Here is a 25,692-nt window from a genome sequence, read left to right on the forward strand (position 1 = left end):
CTATAGCACTGTATTTTATAAGTCAGTTGGTTAGAAAACATTCTCTTGAATTCCATGAAATTCATACTGATTTGTTCTTAGTTGGGTGAACAAAAACAAGGAATTGACAAAGATAAATCTGCTATCATTGTCCTCTGAAATACATTTTTAAACTCTTGATTTCAAAGTATTTTCATTCCCTTTTCTGCTTCATCACGGCATGCAAAAAGTCAATGGACAGTGGTAAAACCTAGAATAATGGAAAAATAACCCACATGTCATTGCAATATTGCTCTTTAGCCTTACTGTTCCTACAGTTAGACATGCCTTTATTTTACGTGAAGAATTTGCTGTCTTTTATCATTAATTACTGCTTATGACATTAACATTCTGCTTGTTATTGTCTGAAGTACTGGTGTTGTTAACCTCCATGCTCTGGAGCAGGACAGTGCCGCAGTGACATATTTAAAAAACATAAATTCGATCTGCAGTGGTTATTAGGGGTTTAAAACTATGGATAGATTCCAATCTTCCAGCCCTTTAGTGCCTCTATCACCTTTAGAAATAATTTAGAGATATATTTTTGAGATATTTAGCTATCTGAAGATACCCGGGAGGATGTTTGCAAGTGCTTTGATGCTTAGTTACTGTAGGAAGTTACTTGCATCATAAAGTACCTAATAATCTTTAGAAGTCTGGTCCTTGACAACTAAGTGGGTGTTTTTAAAAATTATGCTTCCATGCTATAGGAAAAGAGGGAACTTGCAATTTAAAGTACTCTTCACTGGGCAAGTGTCTGCAAGTATAGACCTGGGTTCTGGTTTAAACTCCTCTGTTACCTCCCCAAAGGCACTCTGGGGACATCTGTGAATCTAGGTTTCTCTCTCCTGAAAATAGAAGCCTATACATAGGGTCCTTGTACTTCAGAGTAATACAAGTAGCAGGAATAAATGAACTCAACACTATTTAATTTTTAATTAGACTCCCTTTATCATATCCTTTGTAAAACTGGGGAGATTAACTTTCTCAAACTTATTCTCACCTGGTTAAAAACCAATTAGCTGTTACACACAAGCCAAATGCATCCTTATTAGCAAGAATTTCTGCTAATTATATTGTTCTGGTTAAGTGACTTTTCTGCCACTTGGTGTGTCAAGTTCAGATTTACTTTGGACTCTGCAGCAATGCTGCCAAGAGTTGAATCCAGCCAAGTGAGAACCCCAGCAGCCTTGCCTGATTAAAGATTTCAAGATTTGGCCCAGATGAATCATGCTACGATTAATTCTGCCCATTGCTGTGAGTTTTCTTTCTCTTCCATCCCTCTGCTTCTTTCCTGAAGACTGTGTGCAAAGCAAACCCAATAGCAGTGGAAGCAGAAGTATTTTTGTCTCCAGTATCTGGGAAGATTGAAAATAAGACAGGCTTGAACATCAGTAGCTTTCACTTAAGCTTTAAAATGGCAGGTTCAGTTACATAGGACTGAAGCTGTATTCTCCTCTGTCATTACCAGCTGTGCAGAGGAGTGGATCCAGGACATTCAGTAGTCCCACTGCTTTCACGCAGGTGTCAGGAGAAGTGAATCTGCCTTTGAGTTTGGCTTTCTCTATGCTGTGATTGAGGACAGTAACTCATAATGAACACAGAGAGGTGCGGTTGTCCTCTGAGATCAATCCCCCTCTGTGCAGAGCTTTCCACTTACTCTCATGGTATAGGGTGTATATGACTCACCCGAGGGCTATTGGCACTTCCCACAGGCAACTGGGGGAGCAGTCTTCTGTGTAGGAGTGTCCTAATACAGTGATGATGAAACATGGAATCCTGCCTAGCCTCTTACTTATCCTTCTGTCTTTCTCAATAGATAAAATAAATTGGCTTCCCAGTAGCTTGATGGGAAGGAGGGGGTTTTCTGGCAGGTTGCTGCTGATGAGTTTGTCATGCGGCTCATCCCTGCAGACCGAGCATTTGAGTCAGACCGCTGCCAAGATGCCAGCTAAGGATTGCCCAGGAGCCCTGAGAGACCTGTGCTCCAGCATCCCGGTCTGCGGGGCTTCCCCACTGCCTGGGCATGTGGCCTTGGGGTCAGCCAGGTGGCCAGGGTGGGGGCAAGCACAGCTGGTGCACAGTGGCCCTGATGACACAAATACATCGAGACTTGATCAAGACTCAAAACCACACATGCTAGGAGAAGCGAAGTGATTATTATTGTACTCCCTGCACCCATAGGATCTCCCACCACTTTTGGAGAGCATTTGGTGTTCCTCACTGTAGGAGACAACTGCAACTGGGCAAATCTGAAACTGTTGGCCTCTAACATGGCACCGAGGAAATGTAATGGGTTTTAATTATCACACACACACTCAGGCTGATGGAACTCAATCAAGGCTTGAGAGATTTTCTAGGCTGCCCAGCAACAATACACAGTAGCCCTATCTACAGAGCTGAGCATGCATAGGACTCATCAGCTTCATTGGGGGGCAAAAAGTTTATGCTCAGGATGTCATTTGTACTTGATTGTCCATTTGCTTTTCTGCTTTTCTTGTGGAAAAAATGCAGTTTTGAGATATAAACATCTTTAGATATGACTGTGGAGCATAGCCTTCCCTCATGCTGTGAGCCAAATTGTCCTTTTGGTTACATCACTGTTCTCTGAGTACATAAACGATTTCCACCTTTCTACTGTTACTTGTCCTTATCATCAGCAGTATGGCCTCACCTCACCCATATGCACTAGCTTTTAGGGTAACAGAATAGCTAAAGATCCTGTACAAACCACAGCTGGAAGTCCCAGCTCTGTCACATCTCCTGATGTCTACATTTATTTCCCATATGGTGGAATGAAATATCTAGTTTTGCTACATTTTTCAGTCCCATGCTCATCCAAATAGGCAGTTATCCATGTTTATGTGTAACATATCTATACAGGTACCTGGGTGGTATAACATTCACCCTTCATTAGTATGTATTCAAACCAATGAAAGAGATAATAGTAGACAAGAACATCCCCGTGTCTGTGTCAAATGGGTATTTCACGGATGGCAGAGCTTTCTTTTCAGAAGTGTGGTATCTGCTGCCAGGTTTCAGATATAACTGAATGTATGTGTAAATACTGCACTCATCTGAGAACCAGGAGGCTACAAAAAGAGTATTATGTCAGTTATTCAGTTCTTCATTCACTGTAAACTAATAAGAGCTTCTCATTTTGTGAGGAAAGGCACAGGGACAGTTGCTCTGCCTGCAGCCGGATCACCCTTCCAAGAGTGTCAGTCTCCCTCTTTAGGGCAATGTTTTTCAAGGGTTTTGCAGATAGAGCCTCCTTTTTTGTTCATCTGTCATTGCATGAAACCCCTTCAGAGCAACCCATCTCAGCCCAGGAGCTGCTCACCACCTTTAACTGCGCGTAGCTCCTCATGTCTCCCAGGCAAGGGAGTGAGAATCAGCTATAATTACTGGCTGCACATGTAAATCCACACTCCTCCACACTGGGAAAACAGGGCTGCTGCCAACAACTGAAAGATGGTTCACTGTTTTTGGCTGAGATAAATCCTTGCAACCACTACTTTTATCTTTTTCACCTTTAGTGATTAATTCATCATTAATATTTGTTTTGATGTGTTTCAGATTAAACAGTCTGGAAGTTTTTGCTCAAGCTTTGCGAGCCTTTTTGAACACTGTCAATTGGGATACACTGCTTGGAAAAAGTCATTCTGATGGCTTGGTCTGCTGCTTGTGGAAATCAGGGGTATTCCTGAAATCAGGGATGGCACTGATATGGGGATATTCCTGTTGCCTTAAATGGGCTGCAGGTCCTCCTGTAGGAATCCAAGCATTTCAGAAGGTTATTTGGTCCTAGTCTTCCCACTAGAGCTGTGAGTTATTGTGATAGAAGACCCAGAATTTTAATTTCTTTTTCTTGAAAGGCTACTGAGCAGCATTCACATGAAGATGCTTGAGACAGGTGAACACCAGGTCAGCACCTAACTCCGGATGTGCAATCTAGGAATCCCTTATTTTTATTCTTGAAGTGTCTATATTCATTAGTTACGTTTGTGTGGGATTATAAAGTTCCACCGGTGCCTAGTGAAAACCCATGCATCTGTGCCAGAGATGTTCAGCCTTTGTCTGAGCTCTGTTGTGATCCGGATACAAAGCAGAACAGGGCATAACCTCAGCCTGTGTCCCGGGGAAGCAATGAGCCAGTGGGCTCACTCGTTGCATGCTTAATGGACCCAGCAGCATGCCTGGCGCAACAGCTGAAGTCAGCTATTGTTTCAGAAACGTCAGGATACTGCCTTCAGCATCCCTTTTGTACTGTGCCTGATGGCTAGAAAGTACATTCGGGAGGAAAATACATGTGCTCTGGGCTGAGGAGGTTCATACATTCTCCCAGGAAGAACCCAAGCCATTTTTTAAAGTGAGCAAACAGTCCTCCCTTCTTCAAGCTGCACTGCTGTGCAGAGTGATGCAGGAAAACATGCCACCAGCAGACTGCAAGTGCCCCTGACAGTGAAGGAGCCAGACAACTCTCTGCTCACTGGATCTGAAGAAATTAGAAATAAAGAGAGGGATTACACTGCTAGGGAGTATAGCATGAGGTAGGGCACAGATCAGAAACTGTGAGGTGTATGTGGGTAGGCCAGTTAGTGTTGCAGCAGCTTAAATGCACAGCTCAGGCTTCCAGCTGTGAAATGTCTCCAACTTGACATCACCATGAAATTTCATGAGAATATTTTATGAACATGGTACGTAAGACTGGCATTCATGATAGCAGACATGCAGTGCTGGGGAAGAAAGGCCATTTAAATTGTTGGAAAGATTTCTGGGTCTTTACCCTTGAGTAACAGGAGATCACAGAGGTGGTGGGTCGGATCTAGAAAGATGAAATGGAAAGAGGTCAAGTTGTATAAGCATGAGGCAAGGTCTCCTGACACCTCCCCATCCTTTCTCCTCCATGTGGTGGGTTATACCCCCATGTAAGACTCAGAGGAGGGACCTGCTTTGACAGCAGAATCACTCAGCATCCTGCTAGGACACTGGCTCATGACAAATCCCATTCTGGCTCATTTCTTTGCATATAGAAAATTACATGCCAAATTGAAGTGTTAAATCCTGAAATAACTTAACTGGCAAAAAAATGTTAATTTAAAAATCATTACCATCTTCTAAGGCTAATAGAAGGGGATCTCTTGGTGGACATCTATCTCTCTCCTCAATTTTGGCTGCTCCTGCTTCCTTCAAATGCCTGCTCTGAGACACTTGCTGCTTGCTACCAGCACTGGGGCTTTTTATCAGTCTCCTCTTGAGTCACAGCTGAGGGAAGGTGTATGAAGTGATTCATCCCTCCATGTTTGCCTTTGTGTCCCATCTTCTAGGGCATCCAAGGTCTTTCTCTGCTAGCTGGTTTTCCGAAGCAGGCAGGACTGTATGATGATTTTTCCTACCCATTCCAATTAACATAGACATCTTAAAGATATTAGTAAAGACTAATTTCTTTCCTGTGTTGTGAGCAGTCTGTGGTCTGGAGACCACACGTGACCCCAAAATTCAACTTCTTGGCCTTCCAGTCACAGAGATTTAACTAATCTGGCCAGGCAATCAACATATGGGCACTGAACCATCTGGAATTAGCTCTCCCTTGCTCAGTCGTTAGATCAAGCAAGGCAAGATGAGCAACGTGGGTGGGAACAAAAGGTACCACAGTGGTAGGAGATCAGAGGAGGTCAAAAACACCGTCTGGGCAGGAGACATAGCACCATTTCTATCTTTCTGCTCATAAATTTGAGTTCTCTTTCATTTTTAATGTAAGAGAATATTCAGTATTGAATCCAGTGAACCTCCTCCAGCTCTTTGCAATAAGCAAATTAAGGATATAACTTCAAAAAAACAGCAATATAAATGCAGTAAGAGAGAAAAAGCAGATGTTTTGGCTTTGCAAACTCAGTAGACCCACCTTCACTAAGGGCAACTGACATCTGCCTGGTTTTGTTCACATCTTTGCTCTGTGTCTAGTTGAGGTTTTGTTAACTTTCGCATTATTTGCATGTGTGTTTGTGAGTGAGAGAGAGGGAGACTGCTGATCTGAGATGGTGGAGACCAAAGCCCTTTCTGTAGCCGCAGAAGCTGTCACCACTGCAGTACCACATACTTCTTGGCTGCAGGGGAGGAACATTGTGTGGGTTGTGAAGTAGTAGAAATTAATCTCAGTGCCATTAAACCTTCCAACTTTATTCTAAAGCTGTCTCTAAAGATGTTGATTTCAGGGGATGGTGGTTGACTTGATGACATGAGTCTGGTAGCCTTTTATTTATCATGGGCTGCCGAACCCTTGGATGATACTAATCCAAGGGTACTATCCCCATGTTGGCATAAGTATTTTTAAATTTATGATCTTCCAACCTGGAACTTCACTTTTGTGTGCAAAAGAAAATAAAAACAACTAATGTCCTTTTTTGCCCTCTACAAACTTGACTGCAAGCAGCCCCAACCTATGCAGTTCCTGCTTGCTTCTGTGAACTGCTTTTGAGGACACCTATCCTGGCTGCTTGGAGTCATTGTACCGTGCTGTCAGTAGACTATTTGCTGACTATGCGATGGTGGTATAAAAGACATTCCCACTGAGTGGCCTGAAATCATTAAGAAGACAAAAAGTTTCAATCTGAGATATAAAATCTCACAAGATAATTTGTGCCCTGTTTGTGGGGGAAGGGTCTGCTATAAAGTCACCTTTTACAAGATATCAGAGAGTTGATGGATGAGAAAGTCCTGATAAATACCAACTGTGCAAAAAAAAAAAAAAAAAAGCTTGAACTGGAGCTTACATTTCTTCTTTTCACACCAGAAATTCCACGTGGGAGGGAAACCTGGACGATAGGAGAAGTGTCATGCTGAACTCTGCTCACGCAAATATGAGTGAGGCTATATGGGGAATATCCATCTGTAAAATACCCATCCTGGAGGATGTTTGGGGGCTACAGGATAAGAAAGGGAGGGGTTAGAGTCAGAGATATGGTATTTCACATCATACATGTCTGGTTGATTCTTAAAGGTCTGAATTATAAGAGGCCTTGCATCAAGGTAAGGCACTGAAAATCGCATGGACAGCACGAGTATTTGAAGGTTTCTCCAGACCAGGAGTGGTGGGAAGAGCTCTGCTGCAGTCAGCCAGCCATTTCCAGCACAGCCATCATTTTCCTTCCCTGTACCAACTCTTGCCATCTCACTTACCTCGTTCCCATCTTAGCAGACTTGTCACATTTTCCACTTGGGAGCAGGTCGATTTGTTCCCATGAGTTCTCACATCATTACGAGCCATCCTGAAGATTTTTTGGTAGTTTTGTTTCATGTGGAAAGCAATCTGATATGATCACTCTGTGTGAATATGTCTGAGACTATCCTAATATCTGTCGAAATTATTGACTCATTTCAACCAAATAAGGCAGCTGAGCAGAGGTAAGTTTCTAGTGTTCTTCAGAGTGGAAGCTGTGATTTAAACACTTCCCTTGGCCAACTAGTGAATTCATCAAGGCCAGTAACCCCCACGCTGCTGGCAAAACTCTCTGCAGGGTAGATGTGAAAATGGAACATCTATTCACAAAGACATTTGGTTACTGAAAGCTACAAATCTTTACAGACTCAGGTTTTGTTAGTTCTGGCTTTCATAAAATTATTTGTGCTTTCTTGTGGCATTTTATCCATGACACGTGCTGTTCATGGAGGTGCAGAATTAAATGTCATATCTTGCAAATGTAACAGTCTGACTTGGAAAGAGTTGTTACGGAGGGAACCTGCCCTACTTAAATGACTCTCCTGTTTGCCCCAGGTTTTTGTATAGTATTCTTCTAAGCGATCCTAGTTTTCAGTGTTAAATATGATAGATATTAATGTAAGTGATTCAATTATAGTTCATAGCACGCCTTTGGAACTGGGGTATTTAACGTGCTCTCCTGGCAACTTGGCAGCCAAAACAACAGCAAAATCTGGGTCCTCTGCTTTTATCTGTGCAGACTGCTACCCCTCTAATTGATGATCTGTGGCAATATGCAACAAGTTTACTTTCAGCCTATTAGCCTCTGGGATGGTCAGGAGCTGGCAGAGATGTACAGGAAGCTCAGTCATTAAAGGATTATTGTACATCAATGTCTATATTTTAATCATTTGCTTCTTAAAAGCAATCTCCAGCCAAAGCCCGTGGAATATATTGATTTTTTTTTTCTTTTTTTGGCAAATCTTGATGTGAGTTTTGCCCATTAGGGCTAGTTCTGGACCTGTGGGGCTTGTGTCCTTCTGGTGGCAGTGAGTAGGATGTGGTCGCTCTGTGCTGGCCAGTGGCAAGGGTGGATTTTAGCATCACTGGCATCACATGCTCATCACTACTCCTCTGCCACAGCACACCCAGTTTGGCATGATGGAAACTGTCATACAGGGCCAAATGCCACTCCTGGTCAAGTCAAGTCTTGTTTTGGGGACAGGTTTCAGCTCCTTCAGAGGCAGATGTTTCTGTGTTTCAGCAGCACTGAATGCTGTGGCAGTCAGGGAAAAATGACAATTCCACAATCAGCACTCTTGTGCAATGACTCCACAGCAAGCAAAGGGGACCAGTCTGTGCTTGGCACTCTACAGCAGATCAAAGGCTGTTCTGTCAGCCCTTGTTTACCCAGCTGCCATGGTCAGAAAAGTTGCCTGAAGTTGTTGGTTGCCCAGTTCAGTTTGCTCCTTTGAGTCTTGGTTAGCAATTTGCTCATATGTTAAAATATTTTTCAGGTGCAACATTGCCTCTATTCATTTGTGTTGACACCTTTGTAACAGCACATGGGCAGAATCATAGACCTGAAAGGCTGGAGAGCAAACTTGATAATTTTGCACAGTTGCATTGAGCACTGTGGCTCACGTCTGCCTGCAGCATGGCATCTAAACCAATGCTGCTCTGAAAGTGGTGAATCCACTTTCTTTTCATAGATTCTTACCAGGACTAACCACTCTTTGTGTTTTTTGTATACTTAAATTTCCCTGATTCTCCCTTCTACATTTATTTTCCTCTTCTTTGTCCCCTGGATTGCAGCATCTCATGGGCCTTGTAGGGTGAAGAGTCCTGAGTGAATTGGTTAAAGTATTAGCCTCTCTTTATTTGTATTTTTATTTCTAGACATCTTCTTTCTGTTGAATATTCCTAAGGAATTCCAAAACAGCAGTGGCCGGAGGTGGCACCTGCCCTTCATGTCACAGAAGTGGGGATTTGTGGCAACACATCAGGGTGTGGGAAATGTGAGCAGCACCGGGGGTTTGCCAGGAAGGAGGAAGAACATCAGGGAAAAGAGCAAGTATGATGAAGGGGAGGTTAAAAGGATGGTAAGGGAGATTTCCTTAGCTAGATGTTTTCTTGTTCGCAACAATTCGTGTAATCTGATCTAATTTCCTGTAACCAAACCCATGTTTTGATGTTCACTTTCGGGGTTTTTCTCCTTTCTTTGGAAACAATTAATGGGAATTACTGTGACCCCAATCCATGTCCATGTCCCCTCCACTACTGTCATAATGTTGCACCATCACATACCACAACTACAACGATACATTACTTTGCGCAAAGTTAATCCAGGTCAGGTTTATCTATCGCAGTGTGGGAACCACACGTTGGGATGGGGGGAGGCTGGAGAGGGAGGACAGAGGGAAGAAAAAGGCTGCAGTGAAGTGGGGTTAAGATCCTCTCACTGAGATGGGAAGGAGAACGGATTGAAATAATATGGCTTATTGGTTAAGATAATGTGGATGTTGTCTACCTTGACTTCAGTAAGGCCTTTGACACTGTTTCCCACAGCATTCTCCTGGCGAAACTGGCTGCTCGAGGCTAGGATGGGCACATGCTTTGCTGGGTAAAAAACTGGCTGGATGGCCGGGCCCAAAGAGTTGTAGTGAACGGAGTTACATCTGGTTGGCGGCCGGTCACGAGTGGTGTCCCCCAGGGCTTGGTTTTGGGGCCACTCCTGTTTAACATCTTTATTGATGATCTAGACAAGGGGATCGAGTGCACCCTCAGTAAATTTGCGGATGACACCAAGTTGGGTGGGAGTGTTGATCTGCTCGAGGGTAGGGAGGCTCTGCAGAGAGACCTGGACAGGCCGGAGCGATGGGCTAAGGCCAACTGTATGAGCTTCAATAAGGCCAAATGCCGGGTGCTGCACTTGGGCCACAACAACCCCAGCAGCGCTACAGGCTTGGGGAGGAGTGGCTGGAGAGCTGCCAGTCAGAGAGGGACCTGGGGGTGTTGATTGACAGCCGGCTGAACATGAGCCAGCAGTGTGCCCAGGTGGCCAAGAAGGCCAATGGCATCCTGGCTTGTATCAGCAATAGCATGGCCAGCAGGGACAGGGAAGGGATCTTACCCCTGTACTCGGCACTGGTGAGGCCGCACCTCGATGACTGTGTTCAGTTTTGGGCCCCTCACTACAAAAAGGACATTGAATGACTCGAGCGTGTCCAGAGAAGGGCAACGAAGCTGGTGCAGGGTCTGGAGCACATGTACGAGGAGCGGCTGAGGGAACTGGGGTTGTTTAGTCTGGAGAAGAGGAGGCTGAGGGGAGACCTCATCGCCCTCTACAACTACCTGAAAGGAGGTTGCAGAGAACTGGGGATGAGTCTCTTTAACCAAGTAATAAGCGACAAGACAAGAGGTGATGGCCTCAAGTTGCGCCAGGGCAGGTTTAGCCTAGATATTAGGAAGTATTTCTTTCCAGAAGGGGTTGTTAGGCGTAGGAATGGGCTGCCCAGGGAGGTGGTGGAGTCGCCATCCCTGGAGGTGTTTAAGAGTAGGGTCGACATAGTGCTGAGGGATATGGTGTAGTTGGGAACTGTTAATGTTGGGTTGATGGTTGGACTAGATGATCTTCAAGGTCTTTTCCAACCTAGACAATTCTGTGATTCTGTGATAATGCTTTGAAGTCAGGGGACCTGGTTTCTTGGCCCCCTCTGCTTCCTCCTCTCATGTGATTACAGAAAAACTTCTAGCTTTTCTGCACGCCACTTCCTCTTTTGTAAAATGAGAGCAGAACATTTTAAAAAAATAAATCCTGGCACGTCTTGAGGAGATCAGATAGTCCAGTGAGTATTTCTGCTAAGCAAGATCACCGCTGGGGCTGTGTGAAGGCATTTGGAGGCTTAACAGGATGAATCCTCTGAACCTTGGAGATTCACTTGGCGCTTCTAGTGGGGGATAAAAGCAGAGTTAATTAAGCCATTCCCAAATCTCTCCTGATCCATGACCATCAAGTGGTTGCTGCTGCACAGTGCTTTCCTCGGCTCTTGATGTACCCGAGCATCCGTGCAAGACAGACGTGTCTGCTTGGCTGTCACCCGCATGTCTGGCACCGCCAATTTGCTCGCAGAGGAGTGTCCCAATCCCTGTCGGGCTTTGTGGTATCGACAAAATGCTGTGATGATATCGCACTCAATTTCCCGAACCCCAGGCTGTTATTGTAATGAACAGTATTCAGCCTTGAAGGGTTAATTATTGTGTATCAGCGTTGTGGGTGATTGCTCGGTCATGCTTTAAAGTGAAAAAAGGAGCCCGTGAGTTTCTGCGGGTGGAGTGAGCAGCAGAGGAGCGGGTGGCTGCTGCTGGCTGCAGTGACCTCTGCTGGGAAGCCCACGGCTGCTCTGGTCCAGCTTCTGCATCGCAACCTGCAACTTGATCTAAACTGTAGGTTTCTCCCCAGGTGATTTCCATCGATGATTTTTTTTTTAAATTTTGAATTCCATTTTCCTTTAAATAGCTTGTCATTTGAGAATCTATCTGAGTAGAGAAATGCTGTGGGACAAGCTGTTTCATTTGCAGGCGTGCGATGTGCATTTCACCAATATTAAGCACTGTGTAACTCCACAATTCAGGCCTTACTGGGCTTGGGGAGGCTGAGAGAAAGTGGAAAAAAAATGCCTCCTTCCAATCTCAGCAAGCCCCTTGAGTCCAGCAACCACCAGCAGTTGGGGTGGCTTTTGTGCTCAGGCATCACCTCCCAAACGGATATCTTCCAAATGCCCTCATCCCTATGCGAGTGGCTCCCTTTGTACTTTGGGGGTCATTCAGCTTCTTCTGCTGCCTCCTTCCAGCTTACACTTTATATTCGCTGTCTCCCTGAATCCCACATGCTCACATCCTGCACCTGATTTCAAAGAGGGGCAGATTGGCTCAATAGAGAGGACCCTGCAGTGGTAGGACTAAACCCTTTCTAACCCCTTCACTTTAGAACTAGGCAAGTTTATCTGCCTTCAGAGAGTGAGCCCAGTGCTGCAGTGCCCATTTGGTTTGCAAATCAGAAAGGGAAGAGGGTCTTGCAACAGCCCTCAGTGTGTGGTGTTGCATGTCCGATGAGTTCTTTTCTGGCCTCTGCCTTCCTGGTCATCTTTGTGGGTAACCCACCCGTTAGCCACATGTGTGACAGTTAGGTGTTGCTGGCAGCTGTCTCAGAGGGGGTTGGGTTGGAGAACCTCTGAGGTTCTCAAAAATAGAAATGCAAAGCATCAATATGTGCGTGGTAAAAACTGTATGGCAGACTAAGTTGGAATCTTTAAACAGATAATGCTACAGTAGATTATTTGTATTAAAACTGCTTTCTTGATCATGATGATATGAGGTACACAAATGATCATGTGAATGTTCACGTGCATAGAGGAAAGCAGATAAATACATATAATAATTTCCATTAACAGTGACTGTTTGCTTGAAATGTCATTTGGGATCCTAGTGTACCTTCAACTAACTTCAACAAGGCAAAACTACCCGGATCAGGACTAGACCTGCACAACAAAATAAAGGTTTCCAAACATGTACTGTGTAAAGCCAAGTGGGTGCTGTATAGGTTTCCTGTTGTCCATATTAAAAACTTAATTTGTGATGCAGTCTACCTGGAAATTTTGCTGAAATATCATGGGATTTTCCAGATATTTATGTAGAGTGAGGCGCCTACTCAAGTGTTTGCTGCTCTGACATCCTGTAGTGTGTTACATTTGAGTTCACTTATTGTTGATGTTGAATTTCCTGTGTGTGAAGGTCCTTATATGAATGCAGCTTTTGATGACTGATTATGGGCATAAATTCAGATCAGTCATAACCTTTCCAGTGAACTCGGAGGAAATTGGATTAGTCTGTGTTCTTACGGGAAAGATGCTGGGCACAGGGGACCTTCTGCTCTCAGCATCTTCATGCAGATGTTAGGGCAGTTGGGACTGCTGAGGATGAGGTGCAGACACATGATCAAGCATCTTAATTAAGCTACTTGAACGTTGAAATATGTAGTTTTGCATTTGCTGATGATGCATTTTTACATTCTTTCTGAATGTGTCCATCTGTTGCTTAATGAGTGGTCTCTGCTTAGCATTTCCCAGCTTTCTCTTGCTCTTAAAATGATTGTCTGCAATTGGTGTAATTAATATTCTGCCCCTGGAGTTGTACTGGTAGTCTCTTTAGAGTTTGCACAAGTTAAATGTATCCTTTGGAAATTATTTGTAAGCATTTAAGGAGCAAATCCAGAGAGGCATTGCTCTAGTAGTTAATTAGATGTGTGCTTGTAGAGATGACTTTTCTCTTTAAAGCTAGCATTTTGACAAGAGGCTTAGTGGGAATGATTGGTAGGAATGGTGAGGGTGTAGAAAACCCATGAAGATGCTTGGAGGCGTTGCACAGAAAGCACACGGTGCTTAATAATGCTGCGGGGAAATTCGCATGTCCAGAGCCGGTGTGACATCAGAGCAGGGCAAATTTAGTGGGAAGGAGCGTGGGGCTGTCATATGGCTGCTGCCCACCTGTGCCAGCTTCTGTGTGGAGACAAATCCCTCCCTTCTCCCTGCCAGCCTGCACCCTGCCTCTGTCACTCCCTCTCACCCTGCTTTGCTACTGTCCTGAAACTTCGGTCTCCAACTAACCGTCTTCATTCATCTGACACAGGAACTGTAAATTCCCCATAACTCTAATTCCCCAAATAGTTAACCTTTAAATAGTTCAGTTTCAGAGGGGATTGAAGGAATTTTCTGTGAGTAGCAACAGTATTCCAGGCTGTGAAGAACTTCTGACTGTTTACTTTGGTCAAAATCGTGTTTTATGATGTTGAATAAAGCACTGACAAGTAGTGTCTAACTAAAAATAACTTTATGTTTTGCAGCCACTTAAAAAAATAAAAATCACTATTTCATTTTATCTTATGTTTTTTCAGGATCAAGCATGAAAATATAGTTGCCCTGGAAGACATCTATGAGAGTCCGAATCATTTATATCTGGTCATGCAGTTGTAAGTACTGAACCTAATGAAGTTTCTGTGTCAAAATTGCCAACTCTTCTTGTTCTGCTTTTGTTCTTTAACCCAAAAGATGGGATACATGGGAGGTATTTGTCTTGTGTGCTGTAGTCTGAAAAATCCTCAGCAGGTGGTTAAACATTAATCTCCAGGCATGATGGGCTGGGTTGTTGTGAAATTGGGAACTAAGGTGTTTTGTGAATAGTCTCATCCAAATCAAACCAGAGTGAAGAGGAGATGTTAAGGGGATTGGAACTGGCTCCATACATATGGAGTTGACACAGTTTAGTTCTCTGTGACTCAACAGATACCTGGTTTATACTAAGGGAGAGATGACCTGAGATGCCACTATGCACATGGGTGCTGGATTTGCAAGAAAGCGTCATCCTCGTCTCAGCAGCAGCAGTAACTCATACCATTCTTGACACGTTTCTCTCACCAGAGCCCCTCTCCTTCCCCATATTTCCCCTCTGAGCCTCAGAAGATCAAGATCCCATCAGGTACATGATACACTGTGGCTGACCTGGTCCTCCCATCACTTCTACCTGGCAGGGAAGATGGAAGTGACAGGCAGATGTCCATAGTCCTTTTTTAATTCTCTTTCTGAAATCAATTAAAAAACATGATTTGAAGTTAAAATTTCCTCTTATCAGCTCTAGTCTCTCTCTTTTTCAATTTTTCAATGAGGTCACCTCAAAGAAGAGCAGAGCAGACAGACAGGGCAGAGGGATAAATCACAGGTGGGAAGAGCCAGATGTGCCATAGGGAAGCCTGGAGCATCTGATAGAGGCAGCTCCAGGGTTAAATACTGTACGGGAAGCCCTTGGGGACTCTGCCAGTCCCTTGTCTATTGGTACTGTCCAGGCATGGAGATGTCCTTAGAAGCTGTTCTGCTGGCAGTGTAGGAAGAATAGTTCCCTGTATATTTTTAATCTGTTTTTGTAGCCCTACATTTCAACCCAGAGTGCTGCAAAAGGACTTGCACAGGAACATCAGTGTCTTACAAATTCCAACAAACCAGCTGGGTTGTGGGAAGTACCAATTTCATGATCAGTTGATTTACAAACCCTTTTTTTTTGTTTAAACTCTTTAGAAAAAAAAATCAGTATTACTCCTACTTATTATTAGCTTGTTTAATGTAGTGTAACCCTCACTTTTCTAAATTTCATACATTCAGATCATTGGGTTATCTGAAATGTTGGCCTGTAATCATAGGTGACACTGAATATATATTAGTATGCATTTCTACTTGTTCACAATTCAACACTTACTAGAGAATTATCCTTTCTGTTATAGCTGTATGTGTAAACCCAGCCAACTAATTTTCCAAGGGCCAAACATTTAGCTGTTCCTAACAGAGCTTCACTGATGCTCACCAGGGTGAGATGCCCAGCTGAAGTCAGCAGCCAGGAACCCATCTGCAGCATTCGGGGTGGCAGCTCTGAGCACTCCCCAGCCCCAACGAAGAGCTGTGCCTTGTGTTCTGAGGTAGTCAAAGACCTCCTGCATACAAATGCATTAGACTGAACCTACCAGGGAGCGGGATCGATGCACTTTATCATTCCTATTAAGAAAAAGCAGGAAAAATCCTCAAAAACTACAGGGTTGTTTTATTCAAATATGAGCACACACTTGAATGCAATCAAGTGACAGAACTGTAACAAACTCCCACTCACACAGAGAGCCCGTGTGACAAACCTCGTGTGTGTGCATGCTCTTAATCTGCCTCAGCTATGGGGTAAAACATCTCAGTTTAAGCTTATTTTATTAAAGTCATTTGATGTTGTGCCAAGCCATTGCTGTTAGCCCTCCTTGCTGCTGCAAATCAGAAAAGGTTGTGTTGTCATCTACTCTGTACAGAGTATTTCCAGGCAATAACCTTTCTGTGCTTTCTTGAAAAAGGGTTGTGCTATCCCAAGGTGGAGAGGACAAGATGGCCAGGTACTCACCCTCATCGCTGTGGACATTGAGTTAGGGATGGTGCAACTTCTGCACTGCCTCTGAATTTTCATTAATAGTTGGATTGGGATCGATTGGCATCAACACTTGGGGAGCAACTCCACAAGGTCCAGAAGGCTCAAACTCAATTCTGCATGCCTCCTTTACTGGTTTCCATCTGGGGGAAGGCATGTATGGGCAATCTCTTGTTTCCAAGGTAACACCAACTTGTTAATACAATAGCTGTGAACCATTGCACGGCATGAGGTATCTATTTGTTTACATCTCTGCCCTATTTATTATTAGATTCCTTATGGGTTTTTTAGCTTCTCATTTTTGTGTATTTCTCCTAAACAAGAAAACGGTTGCCTACATTTAAAACTGAGGTTTGATATGAAGTAGAAGGGATTCTGATCAAGCAGCTTTCAAGAAGTAGCATTTAGATTAAAAAAAAAAAGGGGCATAAAATTAGGGCCACTCAAAGATCAGTATCATGGGCACAACAAATCTCAAATCCATATGCCCTTCTCCGTGGCTCATTGCTTGCTAAGTGGGCACTATTGTTTCCCAGGGAAGATTTTTTGTAGCATGGACGGCATTTTCATGACCAGGCTTTGGAGCACTCCTTGAAATGTTCTGGAAAATCCACACTGCAGCCCCTGAGTATCTTGAAGCACCTCTGTGGGAGAAGGCTTTTGGAGGTAGACCAAGCCTCCCTGTTTATGCTTGCCCTCTAGTATATCTACTTTCACTTGAAAACCATGCTTGTTAGAAAGCCAGCTTAAAAGATAGATTTTGGACCTCATTTATTCTGTCAAAAGTATGGGCAAGCACAGGTGTCAGTGTGTCTGCTGGAGTTGGTAGGAAGGGAGGCGAAGAGGCGGCTGTCCATGTTCATAATTTATTCCTGCCAGTCCCTCTGGGAGCTCTTCCCAGGGTTACATAGCTGTTGGTGAATTTGTCCTGTGTGTTTCCTGGCACGTTCATGGGGAAATTTGATCTCTCTGGCTTTGGTTTCATGACCTTGTTTTCACATACATTGTATACAAGCCATTATAAAACTGTTCAAACTGGCACAATCCTCTTAGTGCAAGATAGACCAGAAGTCCAGTTTGGAGATCCCCAGATTTGACAACTCAGCATTTCATGTGCTGTCTCAAAGCATTAAGCTGCTCCTTAGAAATGGCTGAGACATTTTTTCTTTATTTATTGTACCAAAATACAGGATATTCCAACCCAGTGACTCTAAGTTTGGCAAGGTTATGGACAACTCCATGCTGTCTCTTGCTCCGAGCCGTATTTCTCAGCTTTGGTATGAGGTGGAGTTACTGGTGCAGCTGCAAAGCAGAATACAGATGTAGGTTAATCGCTGTCTCTTCTATGATGATTCTGATAAAAATTTTGCAGGCACTGTAGAAAAGTCCTGTAAAGCATTTAGATTTTGTCATATTTCCATTAGGATTATGTGCTTTGAAACCAAGAAAACACCTGCTCCTTTCCAAACTTGGATTTCCTATAGTGCTGTTAAGACCTGCACAAACACAAAGACAAACACTAAAATACTCATTCCTTCTGGATGCTCAGTGAGATTTCCCCAGAGGATATTGTAGAAGACAGGGGGAAATAAAGTGCCTTCAGAAATAGAAATTTTATTGAACTATGTCTTGGTATGATAGTAAGCTCATTAACTCATTAACGAGCAGTTACAGGAGTTTTGGTTGCTTTTGGTGCTGCTTGGTAAGGATTACCCTACCGTATCTTCTAAACTGTCTGCCTCATCAATACAGGGAAAATTCCTGATAACCTGTTGTGGTTAGTATGTCATTGCCGTAACAGTCCTCTTTGGGTATTGATGATTCATCTTCTGCATGCTGGAAAATCATGCATAAAAATGGATTTACATAAACACATCTTTTCTGTCTGAGTGTTATGGAACTGTTTGCAAACGCTGTTTCTGAACGTGCTGCCTGGGCAGGCCGGCACAGATTCCCAAAGCTTGACTCTGACTTCATCTGTATTGTTCACCTGCATTGAAGTGTGAAGCAGTGAAGTTTGGTTTCCCGCACCCTGTGTGCACCCTGTGCTAGTCAAAGCCACAGGAGCTAGGGCTGTTGCCTCTCCAAAAGTATATGGGACCACATTAAAAATTGATGAAGATGTTAATTTCCTTGTTCTCCTTTATTCATCCATATTTGCTTGAAATATGTAGGAACTTAATATTTTTGCTGTCTGTACTCTTCTCTCAAAGTTGGTTGAAGTTCACCCAATTGGTCAGAAGTAACTAAGAGCTGGCAAACTGGGATGGAGAGCCATTGCCTCACTGCCTTTGGAAAACAGGCTAAAATAGGTCTAAAAGGCACCTCCAAAACTTCTGGAATTAATCTGCCTGTTTTAGTGCAGGATATACTGCCCTTACCAGCCAATCAGCCTTAGCAGATGTTTTTCTAACCTGTTGTTAAAAATCTCCAGTTGCATGCTCCCCAGGGAATCAAGACCATTGCTTAACATCCTTACGGGTATGGAGCATTTCCTAATATCTAAGTCTTCCAAGCTGCAATTTTAACTTGCTATGCAGGAAGTCTTATTTCTCTAATTCCTCCTGAAGGTAACAAGACTGTTCAAATGGGTACAGGTTACAGGAGAAGGCCCTGTAAAGCATGTTGCTAGGTAAGTAATGATCAAACTTGAACACCCACCTCTGAGTTTCTCTGCACTTTTTTTTTCATATTTCTGCCAAATCCAGAGGAATTCCTATTAATACCTGGATCTAGTTAAAGAAAGTGAAAACCCTGCTGTCAGTCTGGCATAGCTTTCCACCTCTCTGGGGGGGGGTCTGCTCCCAAAGAATGGGTCTGATCCTCTCAATAGAAGGCCTGCTTTACCTGGATCCTGTCAGCTGGTGTTTCTGATTGTCCAAGGAAACCAGAGTTTTTCCCCTGCATGAGATCTTTTGAGGCTTTAAAATCTCTGCTGAGAGTGAGCTTTTAAGGTGAGCAGCCTGGTTCAGCCAACCTCAAAATGCTTCTCCCTACCTTTGCAAAAAATCCCAGCCCAAACCAATCCTAAACCCCTGACCTTGTTTTTTTTCCAGCTTGGCATCTTAACTCTGCTGAATTATTCAGATGATTTCCATCACAGAAAAGCCAAGATGACAGGGGCTCCTTCCTGCCTGGTGCAAGTCACGCACTGAGAAGAGCCCTGCCCAGAAGTTTGCAGGCTCAGAGTCCCAGTGTCCCATTCCTGCTGTTTATCAGCCCTCCCCTGCCACATGCAAGCACCTTGTAACCCTGTAATGTCTTGGCAGGCAGTTCAAACAGGCAGGTACCTACCTGCAGTAAAATCTGTAGAAGTTTTTATTATTACTGGTATGATGCTGCTTGTGATTTTGCCTTTCACCTTGTTTTGCAAATAAGTAAGCGAAGCGCGAAGCCGTGATTAAGTGCTGAATTCCCTTTGCTTTTTGAAAGCCCAATGCCTGAGCGCACTCTGAGAGCAGCCGAGCAAGGACGGGGTGTGCAAGTGACATTTCAATGAAAATATTCAGCCTCCAAGAAAAACAACAGACAATGGAGGGAAGTGCTGTGTTTGCCAGGTTCCTTAAGGAGTCTAGCAAGGACGCACTGTGTTACAAAACAGCGATACGCACGCCAAGCCACTATCACATCAGGATGCTAATTAAAGCAAAACATAGATCTGCTGCACCGCATTCCTCAAATGAGATTTATTCCCATACTAGTTGGTGGGGTTTTTTGTGCCTGTAAAGCATTATGCAAAAGACAGAAGGAAATATCTCTGCATTCACAATGGGATTTATATGAATGATAAAAGCAAGCTGGGTTCTTTAGCAGCAGAAACTACTTATGTCCAAGCATCTGAGAGTAGCCCCTCAGCATTACCTTATTCTGCAGATGGTGTGTTTATTGTCATTATTAGTAATAACAGTAATGGTAGCAGGAGAAACACCACCAGTAATGAAGAACACTGGAGATGATGACTGTGGATGAGCGGTTTCAATTTGTTTCACGGTACAGGATGGGAGATCAGCTGCACACTCACAGACTCTGCTCTTCTTTATTTCCAATACTCCTGGCTTGGATGAGGTATCTCAAAAGGGCCAGCCCAAATTAGTGCCCTGCACCCATTGAAAATACACTGGGTCTATGTTAAAAGCCTTGGATCCCATGCTTCCTGCATGTCCTCATGCTGCACAGGAATAAGATGTGTGGTAGATGTATGTGGCAGATGGATCTCATGGGGTTTATTGGCATTTAATGGATGGACCAAGGAAAGACCTGTTCCCAATTCCTGGTCAAGCCAATATACATGAATTTTATATTAACCAGCTATTGGATAAATTGTTCACTTGGCTTTGTCGGGTTTTTTGAGCAAATGCTACTTAAGAACTACAGCACCAGGAAGGCTGAGGCGCATCTGGGCATGCCAGGAAGGAGGCTGCGAGGTGCCAAGGGAGCTTTGTTTGGGCTTTGGCACAGCTGAGCAGAGACTTAGGGGCTCTAGTTAGGCAAGACTTCATTTCCTCACAGCTTGTGGAGTGAAACATCAGTGATTTGGGCAAAGCAGCCTTTGTGAGTCTGCAGTGGAATAAGAAAGGGCACTAACCACACCCTGTGGATGAAAAAAGTCTTTTGCTGATTCTATGGATGAGAGTTTTTTGAACTGGGAGGAGGGTGCTATAGAAGGCACAGCTCTCTAAGTATGTATCCAGCTGGTGAACGTGGAAAGCAAAGTGGGACAGCAGCAACAGAGTTCAGCATGTGTGACATGACGGGGAGCATCAGACCATGATCGTGGGAGAAGCATTCAGGAAAATGAATCATGGGCCCATTAAAGCCTTCAGCACAGACTATTGCAGATGTGGGCCCAAACTGCAGAGTTGGGATGTTAGATTTTGAAATTGCCATTATTACCTGGGCATGTGCAATACAGGTTTTGATTCCAGCCCACTTCTAGTGCTTAATGCAGTCAGAGCATGGTCTATCAGTATAGCTCAAAAGAAAGATATCTTAAAAAAAAAAAATCATGCCTTATCAAAATCTTCGAAGGCATATTGACTGAACAACACAGGCCACCCTCTTAAGAGGCTAAAGGAATTAATCTCACTGTACTTCAGTACTTTCCCACTAAAGCTTTGCAAGCTTCTGACCACATAATAATCTGACCCCTGGCATTGTGCCCCTGGGAACTGGGTAGTAGCTATTAATCCAGCATCAATTTCATATCTTTTTCTCTGGGCAGAAAAGATTATTGCATCACTTGGGTTACACTGGTGAGTGTTCAATACAAAGGAGTAGCTCCCCTTTTCCAGTGGCTGAGAGGTTATAAACAGATTAGGAAAGGTTAATGTCGTGGTTGAGATCAGGGCATAGGCAGATTTGTTGGTAACAGATTAACAGACCACAGAGTGATCACCAAGATGACTTTTAGACACCGGTAATTGTGTGCATTGTGTATGATCCTGAAAGTGTGAATGTGCTCATTGGATGGTGCTGCTCTTAGCACTTTGTTTTTTCTTCTTTTTTTCCTGGCTATGGCAGGACTTTTGGTAGCTCCTACTCCCTGTGTCCCCTCCAAACACAGCACCTTCTCCTGGGAATAGCACATGAACAGCAACCCTGTTGCTTCCTTGTGCTCTTTTATGTGTATGGGCTTCAGGTGTGGCTAGGAGCAGGTGTTTTAGAGTCCATGGGCATCAGTCCAGCCTTCCTACAGCCACAGAGGAATGGTGAGAATCTTCTTCATCTTGGGGACTATAAAAGACTTCCTCTTGATGATTTCCAAAACCACTTATAGGCAGTCAGCTTCAACAGGTGTAGACGACTGTCAACATCCTTGCTCCAAAGCTTGCACTCATTATTGTTAGCTTAGTCTGAAGTGTCCCAGTATGGACTCATTACCAAGGCAACACTGAGGGTTTTTTTTTTCAATCAAAGTGCTATGCTACCTCTGATGGAGACTGATTTTCTTCCCCTGTAGCCTTGGAAATAAAGAGATAATGGAGAAACATTTCCACATTTTCATTGAACAGACAACATTATAATGTTGTTTGCTTTTACAGAAATGTGAACAGTCCAGACAAAAATGGATTTTTTTCTTTAAGATATCAATTGTTGTGAAGCTGCTCTTGTCAATAAGGAAGACAAGAGGTCTGGCCAAGATTCTAAATAAACCTTGTTTTAATGTAGTATTCTTTAAAGTTACAGAAAGATTTGAAGGTCTTTCTGAGGGTTATTTGAAGTACTTTCTGAGGGCTATTTGATGTAATGTCCCCAGCAAGGGCCGGTACCAAATCCTTGGGTGAGAGTATGTGCCTTGATTGTTTTTTTACAGCAATAAATTTTTCCTTCAGCCCACCAGCAGTTCCCTCACTAACTTCTCAATTAGGGCTCCCTGTTGCAGCTGGGCATGGGGGCGTATGTGCCTGTATTGTATAGCTTGGTCTGGTATGGGCAATTCACGGGGCAGAAACATATATCTGCCAGTAATCCTGTATAATATGACTGCTTCCCTGAGAGCAGGAGTGAGGCCTTTCTCTCCAAACAGCAGGCAGGTAGCTATTTAGAGCCCTGGCAATTTTCTCTCCATTTTGTTGGCTTTGGATAACCATCTCCTTCCTTTCATGCTTTGCCCAGAAGTTTCATTGCTGGTTCCTTGATGTTCACGTGTCACTGAATGAGCCTTTACATTTAGTTCTGCATCTCTCAGTACCTGGTAATTTATGCTGTGGTACACTGAAATCAATTAAATAGCTGGGGTTTAATTCAGGAGGAAGGGGCTTTGCAGCACGGCAGATAAGAAATGTTAAATCCATATATGCCACAGTATGAGAATTCATTATGATACAGTAGGATCCCTCTCAGGCACAACGTGGAGGCATTCTGATTAAATGGCTACACTCATTTAAAAAGAAAAGGACTTTCATAACCACCTGGAAAGCTCTGAAGTGAACACAGCATTGAAGCAAGATGCCAAATTAACATTGGTGTTCACAAGTCCATTCTTTTACATGGTAAAAGCATTATTAAAAGTTGGTTTTCCCTCTTGAGTTTTCCTCTACAGGAAAGTTGTACAGACTATGGTGAAGAGGACAGTAGTAGGTTCACAAGTGTTACATGTCAGTGTGTACCAGAAGACAGTTAATGATTTTGTGGCTAAAAAAATAGGCTTAATTTCACAAGCATGCTCATATCTCAGCTCCAACCTCTGTTCTAGGCACTATAGTCAGGTGGGCTACTCTGGTCAAGAGTCTGTAAGCAACTCTAGAGTCAATGTTGGGCTACCTTGCAGTTATATTTGTATTGTATTATCCAGAGGCTCAGTGTAAAACATCTAGAAGAAGAACCCCTTAAGCACAGTGATGATGAAACATTGTTGTCCCACTCATATTCACTCTGAAAGAAAAGATCTCTTGCTTTACATTTTGTTTGGTACTTGCCCAAAAAACTCTACATAGGGCATATTTTTGAAGCCAGGGAGATTCATATAGTTTTCTGTGGCTGGGCTGGAGGTCAGCACCCTAAACAGGATTGTCTAAACCCTAGACTTTTTAATGGAAATACAGGTTGCTGTTTGAAAATCCTGTTTTGACTTCCTTTGTAGTACTGCGGTTACCTCTTCTTTCAGAAACTATTTTCATAGGACTGCAGAAGTTCTTGACATAGTTTTCTGATTTAAACATTCTCCCTGGAAAATTATTCAATGGAAAATAAATGTGGAGGGTTTTGTTTTTTTCTTTTTTCTGAAAGAGCGGTTAGGTCTGCTGTAGCCAAACTTTTACTTTCTTAAGCATTTTTTTGAAAAAGAAAATACTGCTGCTGGTGAAGCCTTTATTTGATGCATTTATAGAACATGTGCTCATTTTATTCTGATTCATGCCACATGGTTATATCTTGGCCTGTAAAGGAAATTTTTTCCCCTAAATTGGAGGAAAAGTGTGTTCAGAGACCCAAATACTTATGTCGTCTTTTCCCTTCTTCTCCAAGACAAAATTCCAATTTGGGGCTGTGTGATCCTATCTTAGCTGTAAAAGGCTTTCTTTACTAGAGCGCTGAAGATGGTTTGGAGGAGTTTGGTGTTTATTCTGTCTGATTTTTCTGTTGGTTAGTAGCACTTAACTACACTGTAATTCTATTTTCTTCATCCCTAATTGATGATACTTTAAGGAGCACTGACATACTCAGGTGAGATGTAGTGGAGCCTTTAAATGTCTGTGTGTCCCTGAGGAAAGAAGATAGCCCTCTCCAAAATGCATTTTAATGAAAAAGAAGTCAGAAATACAATTTGAAATCCACTGAAAGAGAGCTGAGATTTTAAGACCTATGTAAACATACAAAGAGGCAGCATTACTAAAAACTGGGGTTGGCATTCTAAACCAGTTAGCAAAATAAAATTAATACAAATATTTGTCCCTGCCTTAGGGTTCTTGCCATTAAAACTCTGCTGTGAGTCTCTTACAGCTCCAGAGAAGGGGTTATTTCTTTAGGAGAAAACAGAGCCAAGCATCCACCCTGGCATCATTATGAAGCTCCTTGTCATGACAGTAGTGTTAGATATACTCAGTCCTGACATTCACGGTCACCCTTTTGTAAAATGTTACCCAGTGCCACTGGACAGAAGTGTAAACAGATTAAGTGATACTGGGCAGAGAAGAGGGAAATTACCTTGCTCTGATTGCTCACCAGGCTCATCTGTGGCAATATGAGGGAAAGGCTGTGGATGTAGTCTACCTTGACTTTGGTAAGGCCTTTGACACCGTTTCCCACAGCATTCTCCTGGCGAAACTGGCTGCTCGAGGTTTGGATGACCGCACGCTTTGCTGGGTAAAAAACTGGCTGGATGGCCGGGCCCAAAGAGTTGTGGTGAATGGAGTTAAATCCGATTGGTGGCCGGTCACGAGTGGTGTCCCCCAGGGCTCGGTTTTGGGGCCACTCCTGTTTAACATCTTTATTGATGATCTAGACGAGGGGATCGAGTGCACCCTCAGTAAATTTGCAGATGACACCAAGTTGGGTGGGAGTGTTGATCTGCTCGAGGGTAGGGAGGCTCTGCAGAGAGACCTGGACAGGCCAGAGCGATGGGCTAAGGCCAACTGTATGAGCTTCAATAAGACCAAATGCCAGGTGCTGCACTTGGGCCACAACAACCCCAGCAGCGCTACAGGCTTGGGGAGGAGTGGCTGGAGAGCTGCCAGTCAGAGAGGGACCTGGGGGTGTTGATTGCCAGCCGGCTGAACATGAGCCAGCAGTGTGCCCAGGTGGCCAAGAAGGCCAATGGCATCCTGGCTTGTATCAGCAATAGCGTGGCCAGCAGGGACAGGGAAGGGATCTTACCCCTGTACTCGGCACTGGTGAGGCCGCACCTCGATGACTGTGTTCAGTTTTGGGCCCCTCACTACAAAAAGGACATTGAATGACTCGAGCGTGTCCAGAGAAGGGCAACGAAGCTGGTGCAGGGTCTGGAGCACATGTACGAGGAGCGGCTGAGG

The 25,692-nt window shown here is 43.7% G+C and overlaps 1 protein-coding gene across 3 annotated transcripts in view; it reads left to right on the plus strand.

The window, feature by feature from the left end:
- Positions 1 to 25,692, plus strand: part of CAMK1D (calcium/calmodulin dependent protein kinase ID) — a 230,115-nt gene that overhangs the window by 123,928 nt on the left and 80,495 nt on the right. For all 3 annotated transcript variants that reach the window (XM_074869782.1, XM_074869783.1, XM_074869784.1), the window contains exon 3: positions 14,172 to 14,246. In XM_074869782.1, the coding sequence (XP_074725883.1) occupies positions 14,172 to 14,246 (75 nt within the window). The remainder of the gene's footprint in view (positions 1 to 14,171; positions 14,247 to 25,692) is intronic.

The sequence above is a fragment of the Strix uralensis genome, chromosome 5 (assembly GCF_047716275.1).
Source record: "Strix uralensis isolate ZFMK-TIS-50842 chromosome 5, bStrUra1, whole genome shotgun sequence".
NCBI classification, from domain to species: Eukaryota; Metazoa; Chordata; class Aves; order Strigiformes; family Strigidae; genus Strix; species Strix uralensis.